General features: G+C 46.2%; 1 protein-coding gene and 1 long non-coding RNA gene across 6 annotated transcripts in view; one reads left to right on the top strand and one right to left on the bottom strand.

Moving 5' to 3' along the window:
• UVRAG (UV radiation resistance associated) overlaps positions 1-10,679 on the bottom strand; it is a 334,573-nt gene extending 323,894 nt beyond the window's left edge. For 2 of the 5 annotated variants that reach the window (XM_055282979.2, XM_055282982.2), the window contains exon 1: positions 10,080-10,520. In XM_055282979.2, coding sequence (XP_055138954.1) covers positions 10,080-10,196 — 117 coding nt within the window. In that variant the 5' untranslated portion in view covers positions 10,197-10,520. Of the gene's footprint in view, positions 1-8,563; positions 9,392-10,079 lie in introns of those variants that run through there. The other 3 variants (XM_055282980.2, XM_055282981.2, XM_063641347.1) reach the window with 3 other exon arrangements.
• Positions 10,664-11,824, top strand: LOC129484642 (uncharacterized). Its single transcript, XR_008658480.2, has 2 exons — positions 10,664-11,125; positions 11,719-11,824. It is a non-coding gene; the product is annotated as an uncharacterized lncRNA (long non-coding RNA).
• The last annotated feature ends 1,858 nt before the right edge of the window (positions 11,825-13,682 follow it).

The raw sequence follows: 13,682 nt of genomic DNA, 5'->3' as shown, positions 1-13,682 counted from the left end.
AGACCAGCCTGGCCAATGTGGTGAAACCCGTCTCTACTAAAAATACAAAAATTAGCCAGGTGGGGTGGTGGGCACCTATAATCCCAGCTACTCGGGAGGCTGAGGCAGGAGAATTACGTGAATCTGGGAGGCAGAGGTTGCAGTGAGCTGAGATCGTGCCATTGCACTCCATACTGGGCGATAATAGGGTAACTCCGTATCAAAAAAAAAAAGACATTACTTATGTCATTAAACCTAAAACAAAGCATAAACCTAAAATGTTTCAACCTCTCTCGTAAGAGAGATGTCTTTTTCTAAAACACCTTTAGTTTGTAGCTGTACACATTCCAGTATGTTAAAAATGACAAACTTGGCCAGGCACGGTGGCTCACGCCTGTAATCCCAGCACTTTGGGAGGCTGAGGCAGGCAGATCACAAGGTCAGGAGATCGAGACCATCCTGGCTAACACGGTGAAACCCCATCTCTACTAAAAATACAAAAAATTAGCCAGGCGTGGTGGCAGGCGCCTGTAGTCCCAGCTACTCAGGAGGCTGAGGCAGGAGAATGGCGTGAACCCAGGAGGCGGAGCTTGCAGTGAGCCAAGATCGCACCACTGCACTCCAGCCTGGGAGACAGAGTTGAGACTCTGCCTCAAAAAAAAAAAAAAGACAAACTTCTTTTTCTCCCCAGCAGTAACATGTCTGACAGGTAAAAATACACAGCTTATCAAAAACACACATTTGGAAACTATGAAAATCTAATTTTTTTTCATTCTACCATACGTTTCACTTCAGGCCCAACTTATTAGTTTCAATTCTGCTTGTGCTCTATTTCTAGTCAGTTTCACTTCTGAATTTTCTACCACAAAGAATTGTGATCCTGTAGAGACATTTTAAAGTAAACACTAAATAAACACAGCTTTTCCTTTCAAAAAAAAAAACTCATTTTCACACGAAAAAGAGAAACAAACAAAAAACATAAATTCCTAATAGCATTTTGTCACATAAAAATAATGATTTCAAGATGCTGATATCTTAAGTTTCTGAGGCTTCCTCATATCATTTTACTTATAAGAGCCAAACCAGCACAAAAATTGCCATAATTTTACTTTGTAGATACTCAACTATATATTACATTTTTTCTTCGAGTTACAAGGGGCTTAGTAAATATTTGCAGAAGGAATGAATGTACACGGCATGGTAGTGCACTGCGTGAGGCACATGTTCCTGATAAGATGAACGGCCTTGCCAATAAAGCTGATTTTTTTTTAATAATAGGAAGATGATTAAATTAGATTAACAAAAGTAGGGTATCCAAATAAACATAAAAACACAAAGGGAAAATATTTATCCTGTGCAGCAAAATCAAGCTTTAGATCTACTTTTCTGCTTCTATCATGTTTTTTTGTATGGGTTTCAATACCACTGAATCCAATCTTTCCTTGTTCTCTTTAGGCTGTAAAGTTCTTCAAGGGAAAGACTCATGAACAAAAAAGTTGTACATGAGTTCCTACTAAATCATCAGCACAGTGTTAGGCACAATTGCTGTAGGAAATAAAATATAAAGCCTGATGGTCCCAAACTCTGAGGTAATTAAAACTTCTCACCAGAACCCTGCAAAGAATGGGTGTCTAGGGCAAACAGGAAACACCTAGATTGTAGTCCCTTTGTTGACATTCTGTGTGGCTTTAAGTTACCGGCCCAGCACAGTGGCTCATGCCTGTAACATCAATGCTTTGGGAGGCCAAGGCAGGAGGACTGCTTGAAGCAAGGAGTTGAGACCAGCCTGGGCAATATAGCAAGACTCTGTCTCTACAAAAATTAAAATTAAAAAATGAACCAGGCATGGTGGTGTGCACCTGTGGTCCCAGCTACTTGGGAGGCTGAGGCACATAACTTGAGTCCAGGAGTTAGAGGCTGAAGCGAGCCATGATTTAATCTCCCATACAGAAAAATTCCAAATAATTTATGTAGATACTCTACCCTCAAGAAGGGGGAGCACAGATCTCACTCAAGTGTGGACTACACATAGTGACTTCCTTCCAAAGACTACAGTATAGAGGGAAGGGGAGGAAGAGTAACCTTATAGCAGAGAAACCTGACAAACACTACCTGTGGCCCTTCAATTTATAATCATAAATATATACTTTGGTCTTTGTACACAGTTCTTGGTGCAGAGCTCTTAAAACCTCTGTCATTCCCTGGGTGCCATAGGGGTACTAGGAGAATCTTTACTTTTAATATTTGGTCTTTGACCCCAGTTCCAGACACAACGCCTAGTCCCTCAGGGTTTCCTAGGTGAGGAACATCCTTTGTTCTAATGAGACAACTCTTGGTGAGCTCCTAGAAGGAGAATGGTCACCAGAAAGACCAAGCCATGATCAGAAGCTTGGAACTTGCAGCCCCCGTCTTCATCCTCCAGGAAGGAGAGAGGGGCTGAAGACTGACTTAATAATTGATCATGCCTACATGATGAAGACTCCATAAAAATCACAGAACTACAGGTTTTGGAGAGTTTCTGGGTTGCTGAACATGTGGAGGGTGGAGCTGCCATGAGAGGGCATGAAAGCTCTGGGCCATTTCCCCCATACTGTTCCCTATGCATATCTTCCATCGGCTGCTCGTCTGTATCCTGTGTAATATTGTTTATTAAAAAAAAAAAAAAAACAGTAAGTGCAAGCAAGGTGCTTTCTTGAGTTCCGTGAGCTGTTCTAGTAAAAGACTGAGCCTGAGGAGGGGAACATAGGAACCCCCAATTTATAGCCAGTCGGTAAGAAGTTCCAGAGTCCCAGACTCACGACTGGCATGTGAAGTAGGGGACAGTTTTATGGGTCTGAGCCTTTAACTTGTGGAATATGATACTAACTCTAAGGAGATTGTGGCAGAATTGAATTGAATCATAGGACACCATATTGGTGTTCACTGGAGGATCGCTTGGTGTGTGGGGAAAACCTCCACACATCTAATGTCAGAAGGGTTATGCTGATAGTATAACAGTGTAATAGGAGGAAACAGCTAGTTTGCCTTTCCTATCATATGCTACCACAGCTGGTGATGATACAAGTTAGAATCAACAGTGATAAATCAGCCAGGCGTGGTGGCTCATGCCTGTAATACCAGCACTTTGGGAGGCCAAGGTGGGTGGCTCACCTGAGGTCAGGAGTTCAAGACCAGCCTGGCCAACATGGTGAAACCCTGTCTCTACTAAAAATAGAAAAATTAGCTGGGCATGGTGGCGGGTGCCTGTAATCCCAGCTACTCAGGAGGTTGAGGCAGAAGAATTGCTTGAACCTGAGAGGTAGAGGTTGCAGTGAGCTGAGATTGTGCCATTGCACTCCAGCCTGGGCAACAAGAGTGAAGCAAAACTCTGTCTCAAAAAAAAAAAAAAAAAGTGATAAATCATGTTAATAATATGTACATAATATATGATGAAAATGGCACTTTATCTCTTAAGTCTTGCTCCCAAAACACCACCACCCTAGTCTAATCATAAGAAAAAACATCAGACTAATTCCAAAAGAGTGGCATCCTACAAAACACCTGACCAGTACTCAAAACTGTCAAGGCCACCAAAAACAAGGAAAGTCTGAGGAACTGCCACAACTAAGAGGAGGCAAGAGACAGGATAACTAAATACAATGCAGTATCCAGACAGGATCCTGGCACGGAAGGACATCAGGTAAAAACCAAGGGTTGGCTGGGCGTGGTGGCTCATGCTGTAATCTCAACACTGCTTTGGGTGGCCAAGGCAGGAGGATCTCTTGAGCCCAAGAGTTTGAGACCAGAGTGAGACTCATTCCTACAAAAAATTTTCAAATTAGCTGGGCGTGGAGGCACATGCCACTGTGGTCTCAGCTACTTGCGGGGGTGCTGAGGTGGGAGGATCACTTGACCCCAGGAAGTCAAGGCTGCAGTGAGCCATGATCATGCCACTGCACTTTAGCCTGGGCAACAGAGTGAGACCCTGTCTCAAAACAAACAAGCAAACAAAGGACCCATCAAGAGAGGAATGAATAAACAAAATGCAGTATATGCATACAACGGAATACCATCCCCCTTAAAAAAGGAATGAAATTCTAACATACCCTACAACATGGATGAACCTTGAAAACATTGCAAAGTGAAATAAGCCAAACATAAAAGGACAAATACTGTATAATGCCACTTATATGAGGTACCCAGAATAGTCAAATTCATAGAGACAGAAAGTAGAACAGAATTTACCAGGGGCTGGTAGGAGGCGAGAATGGGGAGTTGTTTTCTGTTTGGGATGATGTAAACATTCTGGAACTATACAGTGATGATGGTTGTATAACATTAAGTATGTTTTTAATGCCACTATATTGTATACTTAAAAATTATTTAAACAGCAAATTTTATGTTGTATATATAGTTAATCACATTTAATCACAGTCTTCCAGGCTGGAGTTGCAGTGGTGCAATCAGGGCTCACTGCAGCCTTGACCTTACAGGCTCAAGCAATCCTCCTGCCTCACCCTCCCAAAGTGCTGGGGTTACAGGCATGACTCACCAGGCCTGGCCACAGTTGTTCAGAACTAAGAAAATCTAAATGAACTATAGACTTTTTTAGTCAATAATATATAAATATTGGTTCATTAATTCTAACAAATGTACCATATGTCGAGGCAGATGTTAAGAAGTGAGGCCAGGTGAGGTGGCTCATGCCTGTAATCCCAGCACTTTGGGAGGCCAAGGCAGGCGGATCACCTGAGGTCAGGAGTTCAAGACCAGCCTGGCCAACATGGCAAAACCTCAACTCTACTAAAAATACAAAAATTAGCCAGGAACAGTGGTGCATGCCCGTAATCCCAGCTACTCAGGAGGCTGAGGCAGGAGAATCGCTTGAACCTGAAAGGCGGAGGTTGCGGTGAGCAGAGATTGCACCACTCCACTCTAGCCTGGGTGACAGAGTGAGACTCCGTCTCAAAAAAAAAAAAAAAGAATAAGTGAAACTAGGTATAGAGTATATGGGAACTTTCTGTACCATCTTCTCAATTTTTCTATAAATATAAAATTTTCTGGCCGGGCGTAGTGGCTCATGCCTATAATCCCAACACTTTGGGAGGCCAAGGCAGGAGGATTTCTTGAGGCCACGAGTTTGAGACTAGCCTGGGCAACACAGCAAGACCCCAACTCTATGAAAAACTTAAAAAAATTAACTGGGTATGGTGGCACATGCCTGTAGTCCTAGATACTAGGGAGGCTGAGGCAAAAGAATCACTTGATCCCAGGAGGTTGAGGCCTCAGTGAGCCAACTGCACTCCAGGCTGGGCGACAGAGCAAGATGTTGTCTCTAAAAAAAGTAAAAATAAAAAAATAGAAATAATTTTTTTTTTTTAGACAGTTTCGTTCTTGTCGCCCAGGTTGGAGTACAATGGCGCCATCTCAGCTCACTGCAACCTCTGCCTCCCGGGTTCAAGCAATTCTCCTGCCTCAGCCTCCCGAATAGCTGGGATTACAGACACCTGCCACCACACCTGGCTAATTTTTCTATTTTTAGTAGAGACAAGGTTTCATCATGTTGGCCAGGCTGGTCTCAAACTCCTGACTTCAAGTGATCAGCCTGCCTCGGCCTCCCAAAGTGCTGGTATTATAGGCATGAGCCACGGCGTTCGGCCAAAAATAGAAATAAAACTTTCTAAAAAATAGTTTGTTTTTGGGCCGGGCGTGGTGGTTCACACCTGTAGTCCCAGCACTTTGGGAGGCCAAGGCAGGCAGATCGATCACCTGAGGCCAGGAGTTCAAGACTAGCCTGCCAACATGGTGAAACCCCATCTCTACCAAAAATACAAAAATTAGCTGGGCATGGTGGCACAGCCTGTGGTCCCAGCTACGCGGAAGGCTGAGGTGGGAGGATCGATTGAACCCGGGAGGGGCAGGTTGCAGTGAGAGGAGATCGCACCACTGCATTCCAGCCTGGGTGACCAGAGTAAAACTGTCTCAAAAATCAAAAACAAAACAAAAAAAAAATGTAAAAAAAAATGTGTCACTAGTTCTTGCTCAAATTACAGTAAAGTAAGATCACATAGAAGCAAAAGGAGACAAAATTAAGTAGTAGTCCCATCTGACACAGGCAAGGGGCTGATATGGACTATAGTTAGTACTCATACATGGAAAAGTTCAGGTGTTTGCAGTGTTAACTTTTTAAACATTACAGCCACTTCTAGAATCAACAGGACTTAATGAAGATTGGAATAAATGAGTCAATAATAATAAGGATACTCTCTATCCTAAAATGAAAATACACCTTAGTAAGGTGGTTCTCAACTGGGGGTAATTTTGCCCCCTAAGAAACATTTGGCCATGTCTGAACTCATTTTTGATTGTCAGGACTGGGGCGGTGCTGCTGCTATCTTGGGATGTGGCTAAACATGTAACAGCCCATCTTCACTGCAAAATGTCAACCGTCCCAAGGTTGACAAACCCCATCTTAGAGGAAGGCTGGGAGCCACTGAATCTATGTTTTGAGATAACTTGATCATAGAAATCCTAAACCAACTGGGCTTGTTTATTTGTTTAGAAATATTGATACCAGCCGGGCGTGGTGGCTCACACTTGTAATTCGAGCACTTTGGGAGGCTGAGGGGGGAGGATCACAAGCTCAGGGGTTCCAGACCAGCCTGGCCAACACAATGAAACCCTGTCTCTACTAAAAACACAAAAATTAGCTGGGCATGGTGGCAGGCGCTTGTAATCCCAGCTACTTGGGAGACTGTGGCAGGAGAATCGCTTGAACTCAGGAGGCAGAGGTTGCAATAAGCCAAGATCGCGCCACTGCACTCCAGCCTGGGCTACAGAGCTAGACTCCGTCTCAAAAAAAAAAAAAAAAAAAATTGATACCTTGCCAACTAGTATGGGATGTATTAAAATGTATGGTTTTGAAAGTATTATTTAAAGGAAAGTTAACAACTGACATTCCAATTTATCTAAACCTTTGAAATTTTGTAAAAGCAAAAAAAAGACAACAAAGTAATGCTTAAAAAAAAAAATTAGGGCCGGGCGCGGTGGCTCACGCTTGTAATCCCAGCACTTTGGGAGGCCGAGGCGGGCGGATCACGAGGTCAGGAGATCGAGACCACGGTGAAACCCCGTCTCTACTAAAAATACAAAAAAATTAGCCGGGCGTGGTGGCGGGCGCCTGTAGTCCCAGCTACTCGGAGAGGCTGAGGCAGGAGAATGGCGTGAACCCGGGAGGCGGAGCTTGCAGTTAGCCGAGATTGCGCCACTGCACTCCAGCCTGGGCGACAGAGCGAGACTCCGTCTCAAAAAAAAAAAAAAAAAAAAAAAAAAAATTAGACATATACAGATACTCCATGACTCTCACAAACGATACTGAGTAAAAGAAACCAGACACAAAAAAAATACATTTTGCACAACTCCATTTATATAAAGCTCAAGAACAGGCAAAAACTGATCTTTTACATTAGAAATCAGAAAAGTGGTTCCTTTAGAGAAAAAGGAAAAACAGAGATGGGAGAGAACATAGGAGGACTTCCAGGATGTTAATAATTTGGGGGTTTTTTGGGGTTTTGTTTGTTTGTTTGTTTGTTTTTAGATAAGAGTCTCACTCTGTCACCCAGGCTGGAGTGCAGTGGGGCAATCTCGGCTTACTGCAACCTGCGCCTCCCAGGTTCAAGCAATTCTCTTGCCTCAGCCTCCCAAGTAGCTGGTATTACAAATGTGAGCCACCACATCTGGCTTTTTTTTTTTTTTTTTGTAGTTTTAGTAGAGACAGGGTTTCGGCATGTTGGCCAGGCTGGTCTCGAACTTCTGGCCTCAAGTGATCCCCCCACCTCAGCCTCCCAAAGTGCTAGGATTACAGGCGTGAGCCACTGCGCCCAGCCAAAATTTTGTATTTCTTAATCTGGGTAGTACTTACATAACTGTTCCCTTGGTGACAATTCATCAACTGAATACTAATAATCTGTGCACTTTACTATATACAGATAAAACTTCAACAAAATTTTATTGGTATTATTTATACACTAAAAATCTGAGCATTTTGACCCCAAAATATAAATTGATATCAACTGCAAAAGTAAAAGTGCTTTGTTATATAGGCTGCCTTCCAAGAATTCAAGGATGACACCCCCAGAAAGCTGTAAATAGCATACTCGGTACTCATATAGCATTCAGCTGTACACTTAAGCCACTATATATCCCTCGGCACCAATCCAAAAATTTCACAAACACTAACAAACGAGGCTGAAATTATTCCATCAACAGTTTGTTTGCTTTAGTTTTCCCCGTGTTAAACTGTGAGCTGTTATCACAGAATAGGCTCCATCAAGTAAATGATGCTTTCTCTTCCTAATCCCACACACTCTCGAAGCTCCCCCAAACCAAAACCTTCTTGGCCCCTGAACGCCTTAGGACTTCTCCAGGCTGTTTCTAACGGTGCTCCCTATTCCCTCTCCCAGTATCCACTCTCACACTCTACCTCCCACACATACAAAAACTCACATTAATGCTTACTCCAGAGACATGTCTCCCTAGCCAGACTTCTACCCTCTCCCAGTATCTCACAATACAATCCAAACCCCCACTACCCTCAAACTCCTACCATTCAGAAATTCCCTGCCAACAGCATCACAAAACCAGGGCACATGGTATCTTTTCAATCCTCTTCCGTAGTAGTCACACAAAAAGCCGTTGCTACTGTAAGCTCTTCTGCCTGCCTATTCAATGGCAACCACAGTGGTTATTATCTCCAACTCTTCTCTTCCCTTTCGCCCCCGCCTCCTTTACTGCATTCAAATCCATTTCACTTTTCAAACACTCTCTCCCCCACAAGCTCTCCCTTCCTCTTTATGAATCCTTCCTAAGTCCCACTGGTAGCTGATAGAAAGTTGGAGGGGTGTATGAAAGAACTCACTCTGTCCTGTGTAAAGGTGGTGGAGGAAGGCTGCCCAAGTCTCAAGCACGTGCATGGCTGCAGAGTCAGACACTGGATTCTGCAAGCCAGCGCCACCACTTACTAACTGGAAGGCTCCGGACAAGCCTCAGTTTCCTCAACTGCCAAATGGGGGTAATAAAAACAGCTATCTCACAGAGTTGTGGAAATTCAGTGAACTAATGGCCACTGAGCCCTTTGCACAAATCCAACACGGTAAGTTCTCAATAAATGACAGTTTCTCCTAGATCCTCTTCTTGGAAGGAGGAATAAAGGGAGAGGGTGAAAGGTACTTTCTTTAGGTTTCTTTAATGCTAAGATTCCTGCAAAATCTCCCCTTGGGGGACAGAAGGAAGGCAACCGATATAAGGAGGGAAGTACTCTACAGATACGTGAGTGAAACAAAGAGTTTTGTCAGATCTCCAAAGTCAGTGTTTCCCCCTTCTTATCTCCCTACAAAGCAGAGCCAAGAAGTCCTTAAAGCCCTTCCTAAAGGATGGGGGAACACTTGAATATATACATCAAATCCTCCTTCCACAGAGGCTCACTGGAGGGAATGAAGAAGGAAAAAGCCCTCCTAATTATTAAGATGCGTTCCCTGGGACTCGGAGAATTAGGAAGGAAACCCCCAAGTCTTGAATACATTTCCCTAAAGAGGCCGAATACTTAATAATCAGGGGAGATTAAAGCAAATGGTAGACACCCTAAAGTCTCCTCCAGGGCTCTTGCACGAAGAGTACAAACTGGTTTCTCCGTAAGCGGGGATGGCCAGGTGGGGAAAGAAAGGAAAAGTGCTTTCGCTATGGCCCGTGGGACACAGGGGGTTCCCCGGGTCCCTTCCCGGGGGGAACGAGGGAGAGGGTCTGCGCGGGGGAATCCCCGGCTCCCTGCGTTGGGGGAGGCGGCCTCGGGCCGGGGCCCCAGGGACTTTAACTGGCTGGCTGCTTGTCCCTTAACAAGCCCATCTCCTGTAACGGGATTCTCCTAGGACTCTGGGATCTCCCGGAGGTTCGGCCATCACTGGACCCCTCCCCGCACAAACCTCCTGACAGTCTTCCTCAGTCCCGCGAGCCCTCGGGGTCCCTGCTCTGGGTGTCCCGGCTCGCGGGGTCAGCCCGGAGCCACCAAGCTCTCCACGCGGGCCTGCCCAGGTCCCTCCCGAGCGCTGCGACCCGCGCGGGCTTACCTGCTGAGACGGCAGCTCCACATGCAGGGCCCGCGCGGCAGAACCGGGAGGCAGCGCGGCGGCCGGGCCCGGGGGTGGCTGGGGGACCTGGCCCCCGACCGACGCGGAGGCGCTCATCTCGATCCAGGGGCCGCCAAGCGGCGGGGCGGGCGCTCTTCCGGCATCCGCCGCCGCCTCCTAGCCACGACCTGCCAAGCCTCTGCAGCCTAGAAACCCGCCACCCGAAAGGTACGACTACTCCGTCCAGACAGTGGCCGCCGCCGCTGCCGCCGCTGGCTAAGGAAGAGCCATATTACCGCAGTGCAACCCCTCCACCCCGCCGAGACCCGGAGCGCTCATTGGCTTAGCCCTCAAGGGGGCGGGACCCAACGGCAGAAAAGGGGCGTGCTATTGGGTAGAAGGTCTGTCCATCGCTGGCATTACTGGACTTGGGGGCGGAGGGACTCAAGGATGGCCTCAATTGCGTCTGTCAAGCCGGGGTGAAACCTGGGGCGTTGCTTCTTTTTTTCCCAGTCTAATTGGTTCATTCACTACCAACGGGCAGAGTCTCCTGGCGGAGGCGGAAGGGCCATTGCACGAGGTCGCTGTCAATTGTCAGTAAAGGGAAAGAGGGGTGGGGTATTGATTAGATAGAGCGCGCTTCTGGGCTCCGGTGTCACGTGCAGGAGGCGGGAGAGTCACCTGATTAGGGAGTATCGGTCTTCTGAGCCACTTCCGCCCTCACTGGTTGCCGTGGTAACAGGCCTCCGGTGGAGGGCGGGGACCCTCGGAAGCCAGCTGGGTGGCGATCGCTTGTCAGCCTTGGCAGGCCCCTTGTGCAGTCTTTTCCCGGCGTGAGCGTGCAGGGATTGAAAAGGAATGCTTTATGGTTCAGCAGAGAGCCACCACGCAGGATGCACTGGGACCTGAGAACCGTCGGGCAGTCCCACCAGCTCTTTCATGACCAACTCCAACCGACAAGTACACGCCCCTTCTCGCACTCCACTAACTATCAAGCTGAGCTACAAGGTGTGCCAGGCACCCAGGACGCCGATTCACCGCTTCAGGTGTGCTGCTTGTGCTGTCCCCAGAAAGCCTTTGCTACTTATCCATCAGTATTAGCTAGGGCAGGAGTCCCTTCTTCCAAAAGGCTTCTCTGAGCCTCTCTGGGACCTTGAGTTAGGAATTTTGACCCTACCGTGGGTCTGGATTATTCTATGAATTTTTTTTTTTAACAGTGCCTCATTCTTTCGCCCGGGCTGGAGTGCAGTGGCAAAATCACAGCTCATTGCAGCCTCGACCTCCTGGGCTCAAGTGATCCTCCCACCTCAGCCTCCTAAGTAGCTGGGAATACAGGCACATGCCACCAGGCCCAGCTAATTTTAAAATTTTTTGTAAAGATGGGGTCCTGGCCATATTTCCCAGACTAGTCTCAAACTCCCAGGCTCAAGCGATCCTCCAGTCTCGGGCTCCCAAAGTGTTGGGATTACAGGCATGAGCCACTGGGCCTGGCCACATTATCTTTTAACACACATAAGCAGCCACCCTCCTTCCCACACACACACAAAATACTGTGAATTCTTCAAGCAAAAGGACCTTGTCCGATTCATCTCTGGATCCCCAGTGCCTGACAGAGAATCAGGAAATGTTTTTTTTGCAGTGAAGGCCCAGCTCAAATGCCACCTCTTCCATGAAGACTTCTGTGATCCACAATGATAGCATCTCCAGCAATTGCTTCTATAATAAATAGCATGAGTCATTCTGCAGGATATTGATCTTCCTTTTTTTACTCCTAGACTGAATTTTTCCACCACCTGGATGAACATAGCAGAAAGAACATAGTGTTTTAGAGTCAGACACAATAGGAATCAGGCACTTTGGAATCTTGGCTCTGCCACCTTTGAGCTATGTATCCCAAGGCAAGTCACTTCCCCTCTCTCAGCTTTAAAATAGTAATAGGATTGCTGTAGGGATTAAAGTAAATCAACATATGTAAAGTGCCCACACAGGACCTGGCATATAATAGTTGCATTTTAAATTTTCTAAACAAAATGTAAGCATACTATATTTCCAGGGTGTTGAGAAGCCTGAAAAACACCTTGGAACTTTTCTCAGAGCTGGATCACAAAGATGTCACACTGTCTCCTGTTCTGACACATTGAGTGGCTCCTCATGGCTGGAGCCTGAGGTGTGTGGTCAGGTGTTTGTTGAGAAAGGAGTCGCTTGATCAGGTGTTTGTTGAGAAAGGAGTCACTGGGAAATCCCAAATATTATCTGATTGAACTCGTGGTGCCAAGATCTGGGGGAGTTTCACAGAAAACATATTTCTGTTTCTAAGCTGTATTAGTTTTCTGAGGCTGCCATAACACATCACAAACTGGATATCTTAAAACAACAGAAATTCTCTCATTGTTCAGGAGTTTAGGATCCTGAAATCAAGGTGTCAGGAGGGCTGTGCTCTCTTGGAAGGCTCTAGGGGAGAATCCTTCCTTACGTATTCCAGCTACTGGTGGCTCTAGTTTCTTAGCTAGTGGTTGCTTAACTCCAATCTCTGCCTTCGTCATTGCATGGGCTTCTCTTATTCCTATGTCTTCTTTCTTGCTGTGTGTGTGTGTGTGTGTGTGTGTGTGTGTGTGTGTGTGTGTGTGATGGAGTTTCACTCTTGTTGCCCAGGCTAGAGTGCAATGGCATGATCTCGGCTCACCGCAACCTCCGCCTCATGGGTTTAAGTGATTCTCCTGCCTCAGCCTCCCGAGTAGCTGGGATTATAGGCATGTGCCACCACGCCCGGCTAATTTTGTATTTTTAACAGAGATGGGATTTCTCCATGTTGGTCAGGCTGGTCTCAAACTCCTGACCTCAGGTGATCTGCCCACCTTGGCCTCCCAAAGTGCTGGGATTACAGACATAAGCCACTGCACCTGGCCTTCTCTTCTTTCTTTTATAAAGACGTTGTCTTTAGGCCCTGGCGCAATGACTCACACCTAAAATCCCAGCACTCTGAGAGGCTGAGGTGGGTGGGTCACTTGAGTTCAGGAGTTTGAGATCAGCCTGACCAACATGGCGAAAACCCATCTCTACTAAAAATACAAAAATTTGGCCGGGTGCGATGGCTCACACCTGTAATCACAGTATTTGGGGAGGCCGAGGCAGGCGGATCATGAGGTCAGGAGATCGAGACCATCCTGGCTAACACAGTGAAATCCCATCTCCACTGAAAATACAAAAAATTAGCCGGGCGCAGTGGTGGGTGCCTGTAGTCCCAGCTACTTGGAAGACTGAGGCAGGAGAATGGCGTGAACCCAGGAGGCGGAGCTTGCAGTGAGCCAAGATCGCACCACTGCACTGCAGCCTGGGTGACAGAGCGAGACTCCATCTCAAAAAAAAGACATTGTCTTTAGATTTAGGGCCCACCCAGATAATTTAGGTTTCATCTTGAGATTCTTCATTACATCTGCGAATATGATTTTTTTCAAATAAGGTCATATTAACAGGTTCCAGGGGTTAGAACATGGACATATCTGTTAGGGGGCCATAACTCACTTAAGAAAATGGACCTAGAGAAAGAACACAGAATCACTTCTTTCTCCTTTGGGCATCAGTTCTGAATATTAGCTAACTTTA

The sequence above is a fragment of the Symphalangus syndactylus genome, chromosome 6, assembly GCF_028878055.3.
Source record: "Symphalangus syndactylus isolate Jambi chromosome 6, NHGRI_mSymSyn1-v2.1_pri, whole genome shotgun sequence".
NCBI lineage: Eukaryota > Metazoa > Chordata > Mammalia > Primates > Hylobatidae > Symphalangus > Symphalangus syndactylus.
The sequence above is the reverse complement of the archived record's forward strand: the minus strand, read 5'-3'. Positions and strand labels throughout refer to the sequence as shown.